This window comes from Trachypithecus francoisi, unplaced genomic scaffold (genome assembly GCF_009764315.1).
Source record: "Trachypithecus francoisi isolate TF-2019V2 unplaced genomic scaffold, Tfra_2.0 Lachesis_group0, whole genome shotgun sequence".
NCBI lineage: Eukaryota > Metazoa > Chordata > Mammalia > Primates > Cercopithecidae > Trachypithecus > Trachypithecus francoisi.
The window spans coordinates 16,381,201-16,395,671 of NW_022681453.1; the positions used below are offsets into that span (position 1 = coordinate 16,381,201).

Genomic DNA, 14,471 nt, shown 5'->3' on the forward strand with positions numbered 1-14,471 from the left:
TTCAACAGGGGGACAGTACCGGTATTCAAAGCAAAGCAAAAGATGTAAGTGAAAGATGTAAGTGGACCGGTGCAATGGGTCATGCCTATAATCCCAGTACTTTGGGAGGCCAAGGCAGGAGGATCACCAGAACTGAGGTGATCGAGACCAGCCTGAGCAACACAGTAGGACCCTGTCTCTACCAAAAAAACCTTTAAATTAGCTGGGCATGGTGACTACTGTAGTTTCAGCTACTCAGGAAGCTGAGGCAGGAGGATCACTTGAGCCTGGGAGGTCAAGGCTACAGTGAGCCTGGGTAACAGAGTGAGACCCTGTCTCAAAAAAAAAAAAAAAAAAAAAAAAGAGAGAGAAAAAGAAAGATGTAAGTGTGTAAGTGTGTAAGTGAAGCCTGGAGATGCAGACACCTGCAAATGGGCCACTGGGGGGCACTTGGCTGTGGCTGGGGTCCGGGAGAAGTGGGAGCTCAGGAAAGAGAGGCCGGAACTGGGCTCAAAGGACCTTGAAGGCCAGGCCTGTCAGGGTCCATCACCTCCTCAGGCTGGAGAAGTCAGTGCAAGCTGCAGTGATGGGGTCCTGAGGCCCCAGTACTTATGCCCATCCTCTCCCACTGTCTTCCAAGATCATACAGGGAAGCCTGTTTCCAGATGCCTGTGATTTATTTCCAAAGGAGAGCTACAGCACATAGGAAAATACACATGGCTTTTCAGTCTACATTTTTACAGAGAGAAGAGATTCGGTCATTGGCTTTCTCAGTGCCATCATCCTGTTCCATAAGGCTCTGGGATAGATGGCCTGTCTCCAAGATCCCGCTTTCAAAGCAGCAGCTTGGCCAAGGCCTCTGGGGGTAGGAGTGAAGGGCAGCGACCCCCATGTGGGGGTAGAGGGGAGCACATGAGCAGCACTCACTGCAAAGCTAAGGCAAAGAATAGAGCTGGTGGGAGATGCCTCCCTTCACCCCAGGGGCATGGCTTGCTGAGGCCCAGGATACAGACCAGGAGGGGTGGGGACGGGGGTCTGGTCCAGCCTGGAGCAGCAGCAGGACTCTGAGTGTACACGTGGGTGTGGGGTTAAGAGGGGGGCATGCTGAAAAGGAAGCCTACCAGGGTATAGAGGAGTTTTAGCTTGCATATTCCCCCTGCCCCAGAACAGCTCCCAGACCATGGTCCCCAATCCTACACTTGGCCCCTCTCATACGTTCTACTTCAGGTGGGGGGTCCTGCTCAGGTTCCTTCTGCCACCTTATCCCCTCCCACTGTCAGTGCAAAACATTCTTAGGGCCAAGCCCCTGAGTCCCCTGCACACTGACTGGAGCTGCAGGGAAGGGAGGACAGCAAGGTGCTAGCTGGGAGCCTCCCCCAGCACCGGGAATTCCTTGCACATCTCTCGGACAATCATGCGGTCCATCTGGCACTGGGGTGAGGTCTCCTCCTCATTCAGGATGCGTCGCAGTACGGCCTGCAGGTCGGGTAGCCGGTGGCGGTGCTGCAGGTAGGGTGTGGTGCGGACTACAGCATGCATCAGGGAGAGGTACTCCATGCGCAGCTGTGGGAAGAGCAGGCCAGCTCAGGGACCCCAGGGAAGTACTGCAACCACCACTGGTCAGGGACAGGACCCCACTGTCCCACAGACCCCAGGGCTGTGGACCTAAATATCAGGGCTGCATCCCCAGCACCCACAATATACCTGGCGCAGAATTGGTCTTCAATAGTTTTTGAGTAAGTGAATAAATGAATCATCCCAGCCACCGACAGCCCCAGGTATGAGGCCTGCCCAGGGAAGTCCTGCCCATCCTTTGAAGCTGGTCCCTCAAGATGCCTCTGTCTGTCAGTCAGAGGCCCTCTGCTTCTCATCCTATCCTCTCTTGCCCTGGAAGATCTCGTGCACATTCCCAGCTTCAAATAGTGACCCACTCTCACACCTCTCACCTAGAGCTCCCCTGTGAGCTCCAGACGAGAATATTCAACTGCTCACTTGTCATCTCCTGCACATCTCACAGACCTCAAATCCACATATCCACGATCAAACTCATGATCTTTCCCATCCTCCCAGAGCTGAAGGATTTCTCATGTTCTTACCTTTAGAAAGAGCACTGTTGTCGATTCAAAAGCACAGGCCTGAAATATGATGTCCTCTTTCTTCTTGTCTCCCACATATCTCATATTCAAGCCATGTCTAAGACCTGGCCATCCTACCTCCTACATATGCCCCGAATTCATCTCTAACAGCCTCTCCTCCAATCTATACTCCCAGCACCTCTGGCTGAACCAGTTCCAACAGCCCTTATTATATATGTATGTGTGTGTGTGTGTGTGTATTTTATATATATATATATATATATTTTTTTTTTTTTTTTGAGACAGGGTCTCATGCTGTCACCCAGGCTGGAGTGCAGTGGTACAATCTCGGCTCACTGCAACCTCTGCCCCCTGGGTTCAAGCGATTCTCCTGCCTCAGCCTCCCAAATAGCTGGGATTACAGGCATGCGCCAAACTGCTCAGCTAATTTTTGTATTTTTTTTTAGAAGAGACAGGGTTTCGCCATGTTGGCCAGGCTGGCCTCAAACTCCAGACCTCAAGTGATCCGCCCACCTCGGCCTCCCAAAGTGCTGGGATTACAGGCGTGAACCACTGCGCCCGGCCAGCCCTTATGACTTGACAGCTTGTTCTTACAGAGACCCCCAATCCATTAATTTGACCTAGCACTATGTCTGCTTCCCTCAACATCCCTCATTTCTCTCTTTACCTTTACTTAGAGGAATAATACCAAAACCTCCTTTAGGCAGCACACCCTGCTAAGTCCCAGCCCTGGGAGTCATACCGAGGTGCCTGCACATCAAATGCCAGTGTCTAAGCTATAGACAAATGCAGAGCCATGTGCAGGCCTGAATGTCATTCACCACCACAAACCTCAAATGGACACGCAGCACTGCCTAGGCCTCCCGCTGCTTTTCTCTGTTGTGTCACTCTCCCCTAGAGTAGCAATAATACCCACCCTCTCTGTCTTCGAAACCTACCTACCTGGTCAGCTGGCTTTGTGCTTCATAGAGAATACAGAAGAAATCTTGCAGAAACCTGTCTTTCCCCTCAGTACCCACATCTCACCTATCCCTACCAGAATGAGCGGCCCTAGCTCCTGTCCATGTGGGCCTGGACCTGGACTCCCTCTCCTGCCCCACCCACTTGACTCCTGTGGTGGCTCACCATCTCCAACACGCCACCTATCTCTCTGTGCTTGCTGGACCATTCCCTCTGGCTCAGAACATGCACCATCATCCCTACCATTTTTGTCTTTGTTTTTTTTTTTTTTTTTTTTTTTTTGAGACGGAGTCTTGCTCTGCCGCCCGGGCTGGAGTGCAGTGGCCGGATCTCAGCTCACTGCAAGCTCCGCCTCCCGGGTTCACGCCATTCTCCTGTCTCAGCCTCCCGAGTAGCTGGGACTACAGGCGCCCGCCACGTCGCCCGGCTAGTTTTTTTTGTATTTTTTAGTAGAAACGGGGTTTCACCGTATTAGCCAGGATGGTCTCGATCTCCTGACCTCGTGATCCGCCCGTCTCGGCCTCCCAAAGTGCTGGGATTACAGGCTTGAGCCACCGTGCCCGGCCATCTTTGTTTTTTAAAGAGACAAGATCTGGCTCTGTTGCCCAGGCTGGAGTGCAATGACACAATCATGGCTCACTGCAGCCTTGACCTCCTGGGCTCAAATAATCTTCCCACTTCAGCCTCCAAAGTAGTTGGAATTACAAGTGCATACCACCATGCCCAGCTAATTTTATTTTTTACTGTGGTCCTCAGGCTATACAGAGGTCTCATTATGTTGCCCAGGCTGATCTTGAACTCACGGACTCAAGTGGTCCTCCTGCTTTGGCCTCCCAAACTGCTGGGATTATAGGCGTGAGCCACTGCACCCGGCCAACATCCCCCATCTGTCGCTCAGGCTGGAGTGCAGTGGTGTGATCTTAGTTCACAGCAACCTCCGCCTTCCGGGTTCAAGCAATTCTCCTGCCTCAGCCTCCCAAGTAGCTGGGATTACAGGCTCCCACCACCACGCCCAGCTAATTTTTGTATTTTTCGTATTTTGTATTTTTAGTAGAGACCATGTTGGCCAGGCTGGTCTCCAATTCCTGACCTCAAGTGATCCACCCACCTCAGCCTCCCAAAGTGCTGGGATTACAGGCATGAGCCACTGCACCTGGCCAACATCCCCCATCTTCAAAACACTCTCCCTGGCCAGGCGCGGTGGCTCACACCTGTAATCCCAACACTTTGGGAGGCTGAGGCAGGTGGATCGCATGAGGTCAGGAGTTCAAGACCAGTCTAGCCAACATGGCGAAACCCCATCTCTACTAAAATATAAAAATTAGCTGGGTGTGGTAGTGGGTGCCTGTAATCCCAGCAACTTGGGAGGCTGAGGTGGGGACAATCACTTGAACCCAGGAGGCGGAGGTTACAATGAGCCAGGATTACGCCACTATACTCCAGCCTTGGCAACAGAGGGAGACTCCATCTCAAAAAACAAACAAACAAACAAACAAAACTCTCCCTATCCCCATGCCATCTCCCTCCAGCAACCTCCCTCCTATTTTTCTCTTCCCCTTCACAAAAAATTCACAAGAGTTGTCTCCATTTACTGCTTCCAACCCTCCCCTCATTTCTACTCCCCAATAACTTCAAGTTCTCTCAAACTTTCATTCTGACTCTCCTCCTTGCACCCCACTGACACTGCTTGTCAGGCACCACTGACCTCTGTGTGGTGAATCCAATGGCCAACCCCAGTCTCGCTCAGGCTCCTAACGGTGTAGAGATGGCTGATCATCTTCCTCTAAACACGGGGCTTTGGGCTCCTGCTTTCTTGGTTCTCTTCCTGGGTTTCTCCCTAGTTGTTTCAGTTGTGCCCAGGACTGCAGCCCAAGCTTCCTGCTCACCTATCTATCTCATTTCTGAGGCAATCACACTGTCACAGGCTTCCCATCATATCTCTGCATAGACAACTCCAAAATGTCTCTCTAGTCTCAACTCATTCCCCACTGCCTCCCTGATGCCTTCGGTACCTTGATATATAGTAGGTTATTTCCCCACTCTTGACACATTCAAAACACAACTCTCTCTCTTCCCCCAAGAAGTTCTCCCAGCCTCCCCAACTTCAAAAATCAGCACTTCATCCATCTAGCTGCTCAAGATAAGTCAAGTGGCAAGCCCTGCCAGATCCACTTACTAAACACTCTACAGCTGGCCTCTTCTTACCACTGCCATGGCCTATCCCGTCCCCACCCCATCCATGCCACCTGGACCACTGCGGCTGCTTCCCCGCTGGCTGGCTTCCACTCTGCTGGCACGCAGTTCAGATTCCATGTGGGATGTTAATTACATCACATTCCCCGTTCCTGAGATCACGACCTCCTGCAGCAGTCTCCGAGGCTTTGTGTAAACTCCATCCTCCATGCCTCATCTCCCACCACTCCCTCCTCTCCAGCCTCCTCCAGTCACATCACCTCCAGATCACCTCATGGCTGGCTCCTTTGGGTCTTGGTGCACCTATCGTGGCCTCCTTCACCTACCTGGCTCCAGCAGTGACTGTGCCCCCTCATCTCCACTCAATGTCATGACCCCCACCATTTTGTTTCAGTTTCCACACAGTGACCCTCCCTGCTGCAGCCACCTCCAGGCACCTTGTCTCCCGGTGACAGGTCTGCGATGTGCCGCACAGTGATGTCAATGAGAGCCATCATGTCTGTGTGGTAGAAGATGGCAGCTGTGGCCGGGCTGCCAAACACATCCTGCAGAAACTTGAGGACAGAGTGTGGCGGCTGTGGCTCATGTCTGAAGATGCGCACAGGGTCATCTAGGAGGCAGGGGTCACAGCGGTCAGGGTGGACCTTGTGGGGGTCCCAGAGTCACCCCAGGGGGTTACGGGAGTCATGGCAGGGGTCATGGAGTCACAGGGCATCGAAGTGGTACCCGCGCAGATTCCTGAGCCCTCACCCCCTCTGTTCAGGAGCAACAACAGCTTCTCGGAGAAGATCTTGACATTGGCGTGTTTGCTCAGGGCAGCCATGATGACATTCTGGTCAGGGGCTAAGGAAGGACATGGGTATAGACAGGGTGCTGAGCCTGAGAGCACTCATGTGCTCAGCCACCACCCGGCCAGGCCCCACCCCACCTGGCAGGTGCAGGTTGAGAGCCAGAAGCAGGTTCACACAGAGGTCTGGCAGCTGCTCTGTGGTGTCCAAGGGCAGCCCGTCCTCGACGATGCTCAGTAGGAACTGGGCGAAAGGCGTGCCCAGGTGCTCTGCGAGAGAGGTGCACAGAAGTCTGCAGCCCCATTCTCCCCCGACCCCCGCACCACCCACCCTTCCTGGCTTTCTATGAGCCTTGGGGATAGCCTATCCCTGCTAGGCTGTAGAGTCAGCAGGTCCCAGGCCTTTGGGCAATGGGCACTGGCTTAGGACCTGTGATCAGCTGGTCGGCGACTGCATTCTTACCATAGTGTGCATAGGGCACTGCCTCTCCCATGGAGAAGACCATTGCCAGGATGAGGGCAGAGTAACAGAGTTTCTGGTGGTCTGGGGGGACAAGGGAGGCAGTCAGAGTCCCCAAAGATGGCAGGAAATCCCAGCAGATGGCAGGAACACCCTCCAGATGGCAGGAAGTTCCCTCCCACTCCGCCCTCCAGCCTCACCCTGCGTGTCTGTCTGCATGTCCCTCGCCAGCTCCACAGGCAGCACAGATGACACAAGCGTGGAGATGATGGCTGCATCCAGGCTGCACATGGCGCCAAAGCACTTGAGAAGCAGCAGCCGCAACGATGCTCGGTGTTCCTGGCAGGGAACCCTGCATGCTCAGTGCCTGAAACTCCCCCACTACCTAGGTCTCTCCATTACCCCTCCCCTCCATCCTGCACATACCATTTGGTAATAGGCCACCAAGGCCAGGACAGACTCGAACTCGTTTCTCTTGCACATTTTCTTGCAAACTTCAGGGTCTGCATCAGTCTAGAGAAATGAGAAAGTGAGAGTGTCAGCCAGCATGAGCAGAGCTGTGCGGCCACACAAGAGAGGGCTGAGCACATATGTGTAGGGGAGACTCCTAACACTGTGAGGGATGCTACAGGGCAGGGACCACTGTTTCCCATGTGGGGTGTGTGTGTGGGCCCCTACCCTTACCAGAATATGCAGCAGCTCCTCCAGGTAGCAGCAGATGACACCCTCGTCCTCATACAGTGCCCAGCTGCGCTGCTGGGCGTCGTCCTTCCGTCGAGCCAGATCTGCAAAGATCACTTCCAGTCTCTGCTGGTCATGGCAGACCTGCCCTGAGGGCAGGGCCATGCTGAGATCCTAAGGGGAGAGGGCAAGGCATGACTCAGCACACTTCCTGCCCTTACCATCTCCGGGAAGCCTCCAAGGCCTGGAGAGTCCACCTGTGGACCTATACTCCATGAACTCAAGTCCCTCCTGGGCCACACTGGACAGGGGGCTCAACTCCGGTCTTGATGACCTCCCAGGACAGGAGTCAACAGAATACTCATCTGTAGGGGGGTTTTCAACAGCTCGCCTCTCATCCCAGACCTGGATAAACATCCCCAACTAGGAGGGCCATGAACTCTGTCACTGCCAGAATGTGACTCTGAGACCTCACTCTCCCATTCCACACAAAACGGCACAGGCCTGTCATCTACCAACTTGCCACATTTTCCTTGAACCCTGCTGACCAGGAACTGGCTGTTGTACCCAGCATAGCCAAGCCCCTTGGCCCACTCCCCAACACCCAAACTAGAAGTGTAAGAGGAATCACGGAGCCCTAAAGAGGGACCTTTGGTTTGTCTGACCCCAATCATGTATGCTGGGCTCACCGCCCCCATCCTGCTCGTGAGTGCCAAGGATCCCACCCATCCCATGATGCCCACACACCTCACTCCCTCTCGTCCAAGTCAGCAGCTAGGACTTCATCACAGCTCTCCCAGCACCCATGTCTCTTACTGCCAAGGTCAGCAAGGCACTGCCCTCACCCATGCCCTGTGTCCATTCCTTCCCTGCAGCCAGACAGAACTCATGGTCACCCGCATCTGGTCTCATCTGTCACCTGCCCCAGGTCTCACCTCCTCTTACAGCACCCACTCCCTCACTCCCTGTGTTCCAGCCCTGCAGGCCTTGTTCTACTTCCTCCCACAAGCCAGGCTCAGTCTTGCCTTGTGGCCCTTGTCCAGGCTGCGCATCTGCCTGGAATGCTTGTCCTTCCTTTCTGCTTCAGAAATCAGCTCAATGTCCCCAGTGCCCAGCACAATAAGAGCTCAGAGCCAGAGCTTGAGAAATACCTGTAATGTACAGGCTGGACAGTGTGTGACGGTGGGAACAGGGTGGGTAGCAGGGTGGCCCTGCTGTGTCGTCCACCCTCACCTTGCCCTCTACGAGTGAGAGGAGGACCTGCTCCATGACAGGTGAGCTGGCCGGCACGGAAGCCTGGATGTGGCCCACTATGACACCAATGGCCACCCGGCATAATTCGTGGCTCAGGCCAGTGTTTCTCCGCACCAGCTCCATCAGCTCGGCCCCAATGGTCCTGGGCACAGCCGCCTCAGCTGCTGCCTTCTCCTCTGTGGCCCCCAGGCTCAGTGTACCCAGGGCTTCCAGGTCATCAGAGGCTGAGGTTGTACCAGCTGCCAGCTCTTCTTCTGCAGGGGGTTCAGGTGCTGATGCCTTGGAGGGAGGGGGCTGGGCTTGGGACACAGTGGTGTGGGTGCCTCGGCGGGGCACAGGTGGGGGTGTGGGTGAGCAGCTGGAACCCGGCTCAGATGGGCTGGAGCCGGTATAGAGCGTGTCCAGGGAGGTGCTGCTGACTGAGGAGCCGCTGGATACAGAGTTACCCCCGGAGGGCCTGGTGTTGTGGCCACCTGCAAGCAGTGAGTAGAAGCTGTGCCACGGCAGCCCCCTGGAAAACCATACCCTTCACAGCCCAGATCCCCTTCCCCCAATACAGGAGCTAGTTTCTCTGCTAGGCACTGTCTCCTCACAAAGCCCAGAGCCCCTAATTGCCCCAACATGGGAGTCCTGCCCTCCTCCCAAGCTTAGGGCCTCCATCTCCCTGACACAGGCAGAACAACCATTTCAAGCATAGGGTGCCTCCACCTGAATCCCCCTAACCCTTCTTACCACTCCCAGAGGCCATCAGGGCCTCTCGGTCTCGGCGCTTCACTGGTGGGGGAGGTGTAGCGGGTGCTGCTCGGCGAGGCTGTGGTGGGATCTGGGAAGATGGAAGTGGGATCTGGAAGATGGAAGTAGGATCTGGGAGGACAGACTGACATCTAGGGTGGCAGCCAGGCTCGGGCCCTGAGCCCTGGGTGTGGGCGGGACTATGGCTCTGGGCTGCGTCACTCCTGAGTGGACCCCTTGAGCCTCTGGATGAAGCCTTAAGCCCCACCCACCTCCCTTCTCCAGAATGCCCTCACCACACACCTGGTAGAGGCCTCCATCTGCCCCAAGATGCTCAGAACTGGGTAGGCTGTGCTGCCGCTCGAACCCAGCTCGACACACCCCATTGGGCTGCCTGGCCACAGCAGCATCCAAGTGGTGGTCACTGGTTGATGGGGTCATAACTGCAACACTGGAGGCTGAGGGGCCTCTGCGTGACAGGGTCTCTTTCCGGTGGTGGATCAGCTTCCTGATGGAGGGACAGGGAGGCTATTGGGGGGTTGCATCTCACACCTCAAAGTCCTCATATGCCCCTGTGGGATGCTGGGACCCCACAGCCCAGGCCCCTCAGACACCCCTATCTCCTCCATGCTCCACCCCAGCCTGCAGTACCCTATACTATCCTTAGTCCTGCACTCTGCACACTCCTGGTGCTCACTGAAGGACCCGACCCCACCATGCTCACTGGGAGGTGCCACTCCCCGACTACCCCTGCCAACCCTTGCATTTCCCATGACACTCACTGAAGAACCTGACCCCACCATGCTCACCGGGAGGTCCCACTCCACTCCCCCCAACACTCACTGGAGGACTCCACGCTGTTCCAGGCTGTACTTGCCACCATCCCGCATGGCTGTGTTGTGTACAGCCTCGATGGCCCGGTCAATGGCCTGGAGGACATCCTGCTCCAGGCCCTGGGGGGCAGGGGACAGCAGTTAGACCTGAAGGCCAAATGGAGGTGCTCAGCCCAGACCTAGCCCAAGATAAAACCCAGGGCAAAGAACCAATACAGCTAAAGCCTTGAATGCTAGACATAGCACAGAAAGTTGAACCAGAATATGGAACTGGGTTCTCAAACCGCATCACTCAGGGAGCTGAGGCACAGGTGACCCCCATGCTGCCACATTACATATTACGTCCCGATCAGGATTTTACCCCACAGCAAGGCTCTTGGCTAAGATGTTTCTGAAAATCAGAGGTCTAAAGCAAAAACATAGCCCAGGGACTCCCAGCTTGCAGCCAAGAGCGCATACCTAGTCTATCCCTGGTCTTGGCTCAGAGCCCAGGTTGAGATGCCAAACAGGAAGCCTCCAGTATCTGGAATCCTTAATACATCACTCTGCATCTTGCTGATCTTCCACAAAACCAAGGTCACACCCCAGAACAGCCCTGTCCTAAGAGTCCTCTGTAAGCCCTGGGTGCTGAGAAAGGGTCAAAGGGACTTACCCTCCCTAACCCTGCTGCTGGCCCTCATCCCCACAGGGTGTCTCAGCAAGCTTCCAGACCTGCCCTGGGAAGCAGTTCTGTGTTTGTGGCAAAAGATAAACATGAGAGAGGGGCCTAGCCCCTGCCCCAGGCTCTTATTGCCATCCCCAACATCCCAGGGGTCCAGTCTACTCCGCCTATCTGGCATGGGGGGTATGGGGTAGCAGCTATCAAACCAGCTACCCCCAGCACCCCCCTGGCCTTGGTACACGTAGTCCATCAGGCTACACAGGAGCCCCAGAGCCGAGATGAATTCACTCCACCATGGGTTTGAGAAGCTTCCCTGTTGGGGACAGACAGGCAGGCACAGAAGTCAGCAAAGCCCTCCAGGTGGTATGAGGTGTGCCAGAGTGCAGGGAGAGGAGATGGGGTACAGAAAGAGAAAGAGACACAGAGAGAGACAGAGAGAGAGAGAGAAAGGAATGGGGAAAGAGAGGAGCTCAGAGAGGAACTGAGAGGAAAACAATGCAGAAAGAAACTGAGAGCCAGAGCCAGAGTGTGGGGAGAGCTGGAGGAAGAAACAAAAACACACATAGGTGGAGTCGGAACGACACAGGCAGAGGCACAGAGTCACAGCAATCCAGACAGAGACACGCAGAAAGAAACTGAGAGACAGTGACAGAGAAGATGGTAGCCTCTCTGCCCACCCAAATACCTTGCCCCACTGGTCCTGGCTGGGGACAGGGGACTCACAGGTCCTTGAGCTATGCCCAGTAGGGGAAGAGACAGGACTTTCCTCAGAGACCTTCAATGAGACCCCATTCCCAAAGAGGTTGGGTCTGACACACTTACTGGGTCTGACACACAGCAGCCATGGTGTCCACAGCCCCCACTCCCACCCTGGCAATCCTAGATGGGATCACGCCAAGGGTCTATGAGGAAGCCCCTAGGCCCCCAGGGCCCATCCTCCCTGGTAAGACCAGATGACACTTCCAAATTTATCCCGTTATTTCTGTCCTGAACCGGGCTGGGACAGGATGTTTCCTAAAGGATAGCGACTAGGACGGGGCGGGGGTGTCTGGCACAGGCCCGGCAGCTCTGGGCCCTTCTTCCCCCGTGGTCAGAATAGACCAGCTGGAGATACCACACCCCAACCCCCGCAGCAGGGCTACTCTTAGGGAAACAGGAACTGGGACTGCAGCTTCCACTGGAAGGAAATGGGGCCACGGTCAGACCAGGGGAAGCTATAAGAACTCACTTCGTCACAATGGGAGCAGTCCTCACTCCAGGCTGGGGACAAGAAGGGATGGAGCCCCTCACTTTCAAAGGAAGACAGTTTGAGAAGTCAGAGTTGGGGAGTGGAGGGAGCAGTGCCAGACAGTGTCAAAAGGGGCATGGGTCCTTGGTTCAAATAAGGTTGGGAGAGACTTAAGAGCTTAGAGGGTGGCTGAGCACAGGCTAGTGAAAGACATTACCAAAGCTTGGGTGTCACATAGGGGATGGAGATGTCTATAGCTCTAGGGTCCAAGTTAGGGGGTTGAGGACCTGGAGGATGGTTGGGGAAACAGGTGGTGTCCAAGGTGGTCCAGGTTTCAGTGGTGGCTCCAACGGGGGGCAAGGTGTGGGGGGGGGAGTGGGGGGAGAAGGAAGGGAGGGAGGGAGGCAGGTTGGTTGTGGGGTCCTAGGAATCCAGAGAAAGGGCATCGGGGTCTCAGGGTCTGGGGTCTCAGGGATTTGAATAATTGGCCAGGATTCGGTGCGGCTCAGGGTCGCCATTCGGATAGCGCACTCGATACTGAAAGGTCTGAGGTCCTGACGAATCTCAGTCCCAGAGTTAGGCTTTTGGTCGATCGGAATTGGGCTGTCAAGGGCCTGGTCTTTTGTGGGTGATGCTGACTCTTGGCAAGGGGTCTCAGTCCCCGTGGGTCCGCGGGTCTCAGGGTCAGGTTCTCAAACTCCCTCCCTGATAGAGGTCTTGGCCTCGGGTCCCGGAACGGGTGGGGTTCCTGGGTCGGTTCCGCACGGCTGTAAAGGGGTCCTGCCGCAGGGGCGCGGAGGCCGGGCGGGGAGGGGCGCACTCACCTGCAGGCGGCGCAGGTAGGCTGGAGGCACGTAGCCGGTCTCACCACTGCGCGCCCGCGCTGCCAGCCACCAGTGCGCGCTGCTTCGCTCCAGCACCAGGAAGGTCTCGCCGGCGGCGAACGCCAGCGCGTTGGGCTCCGCCGAGCGGAAGGCGTACAGCGCGCGGTACATGGGGCCGGGCAGGGCAGGTGCAGGTATGGTGGCAGGGGCTGCGGAGCCACAACGCCAGGCCGGGAGCGCCGCGCCGCGCTCGCCCCGCCCCGTGACACACCACGCAGGCGCGCGCGCGCCCGCCCGTCAGCCGAAGCCCCGCCCCGGGCTGTATCGTTCCACGCATCGGAGAGCAGCGCCCCCGCGCGGCCCCAAGAGGTGCGGCGGGGCGGGCGTCGACAGCTCGCTGTCTACTCTGGTTCTGGTCCCCACCTGGCTCCAGGCGCCTCATCCCCGAACCCCGCACCCTCACTCTTCATCCGGCCTCAGCTTCACCCGTCCAGCCCTCTGCTCCCTTTCCGCGCTTCAGTCCGAACGCTGCGTCCCGTCCTATCTCACGGTGAAAAGGGCGCTCTGCCCGTAGTGGGTGCGCCCCCGCCGCCCTGGGGGAGTGGGGTCCCATCTATTAACTGCAAGGACAGCGACTTTACCTCGAAAGGACGATCTTGCTGATCTGAAACTTGGAAGCCCCCGCGGGGCCCGGCTGTCGGTGTGTCTAGGCCTCACCACCTCTCTTCTTCACCGAGTGCCGGTGGTGGCCAGTGGGGAGCAAGTGTGGGGAAAAGGGGGCCATTAAAAACAGAAACCAGGTAGTGCTATTCCCTATCTAAAGCCCTCGCATCTTTGCTCCTCACACCTGCTCCTCCTCTCTCATCAGCCATGGCTGCTTTTCTCTATATTGGGCCTTTGTATATTCGGTTCCCTCTACCTGGAACACTCTTCCCTTCCCTCTCCTATAGTCCATCAAGCTCCCACCACTATCAATCGCTATCGTCGTGCTGTGTTTTATTGTCTTTATAGGACTTAAGATTTGCAATGCCCCTGAGAGCATACAGAAGGGCTGAAAGAGGGAGTGGGGTACCACGGTGGCCTTAAGAGCCTATTTGATCCACCCAGTTTTCCTGTTAGTCCAGATCTCCAGGTATTTGAAATCCTTGCAGTAAGAGTGCCTTTAAGACCCAGGGAAGAGGCCCTCAGGGTCCTGGAGACATGGTGGCTGAGAATGGTCCAGCTACACCCCACAGGAAGCTGGAGCCCAGGAAGCAGGGGGCGAGTACAGGCCAGTGTGTGCAAGTTTTCTATTTTTATTTGTGTTTATTTTTTGAGACAGGGTCTTGCTCTGTTGTCCAGGCTGGAGTGCAGTGGGATGATCAAGCTCACTGCCGCCTTGATCTTCCAGGCTCAAGTCTCCTGTCTCTGGGACTACAGGCATGCACCACCACACTCCGCTAATTTCTTTTTTTTTAGTAGAGACAAGGTCTTGCAAATTGCTCTGGCTAGTCTCAAATTCCCGGACTCAAGCAGTCCTCCTACCTTGGCCTTCCAGTGTTGGAATTACGGGCATTATCCCGTAATCTGTCTGACCCAGTTGCCTATTTTTAGACCTAAAGTGCATAGGCCTAGTGCAAGGTTCAGGTGAGGGGTAGAACTGCAGGAAACTGACACCCACACCCTGCCATCTCTGCACCAGGTCTGGCTCTGCAGTTCAAGACCTCTCTTGGCTCCTCCTCCCAGAAGCCCTCCTGGGGCAGCGTAGAATCTCAGGGTCTGTGCTGCCTGGGACAAGACTGGT

At 55.8% G+C, this 14,471-nt stretch overlaps 1 protein-coding gene across 5 annotated transcripts; it reads right to left on the reverse strand.

Annotated features, from left to right (window-relative positions):
* Positions 1-637: 637 nt before the first annotated feature.
* Positions 638-12,974, reverse strand: NCKIPSD (NCK interacting protein with SH3 domain). 5 transcript variants are annotated; one of them, XM_033206480.1, is made up of 13 exons: positions 12,689-12,974; positions 9,986-10,095; positions 9,446-9,650; positions 9,143-9,233; positions 8,390-8,883; positions 7,160-7,330; positions 6,902-6,988; positions 6,676-6,814; positions 6,479-6,559; positions 6,157-6,285; positions 5,979-6,071; positions 5,666-5,838; positions 638-1,542 (listed from the first exon to the last, which is right to left on the reverse strand). In XM_033206480.1, the coding sequence occupies exons 1-13, from the start codon at positions 12,857-12,859 to the stop codon at positions 1,339-1,341; spliced, it is 2,148 nt and encodes a 715-aa protein (XP_033062371.1). In that variant the 5' UTR covers positions 12,860-12,974; the 3' UTR covers positions 638-1,338. The 5 variants fall into 5 exon arrangements, with proteins under 5 accessions (XP_033062371.1, XP_033062363.1, XP_033062393.1 ...); XM_033206472.1 differs by having other exon boundaries at positions 9,143-9,254; XM_033206502.1 differs by having other exon boundaries at positions 654-1,542; positions 9,143-9,254; positions 9,986-10,122; positions 12,689-12,968.
* Positions 12,975-14,471: the final 1,497 nt, after the last annotated feature.

What these genes read in the sequence shown, in the direction of transcription:
- NCKIPSD (XM_033206472.1), bottom strand. Translation starts at nt 12,859, where the DNA reads ATGTACCGCGCGCTGTACGCCTTCCGCTCGGCGGAGCCCAACGCGCTG. An exon ending in CATGCAGACAGACACGCAGG is followed by an intron (nt 6,560 to 6,675) that starts GTGAGGCTGGAG and finishes TTGTCCCCCCAG; the next exon opens with ACCACCAGAAACTCTGTTAC. An exon ending in GTTGCTCCTGAACAGAGGGG is followed by an intron (nt 5,839 to 5,978) that starts GTGAGGGCTCAG and finishes CCTGCCTCCTAG; the next exon opens with ATGACCCTGTGCGCATCTTC.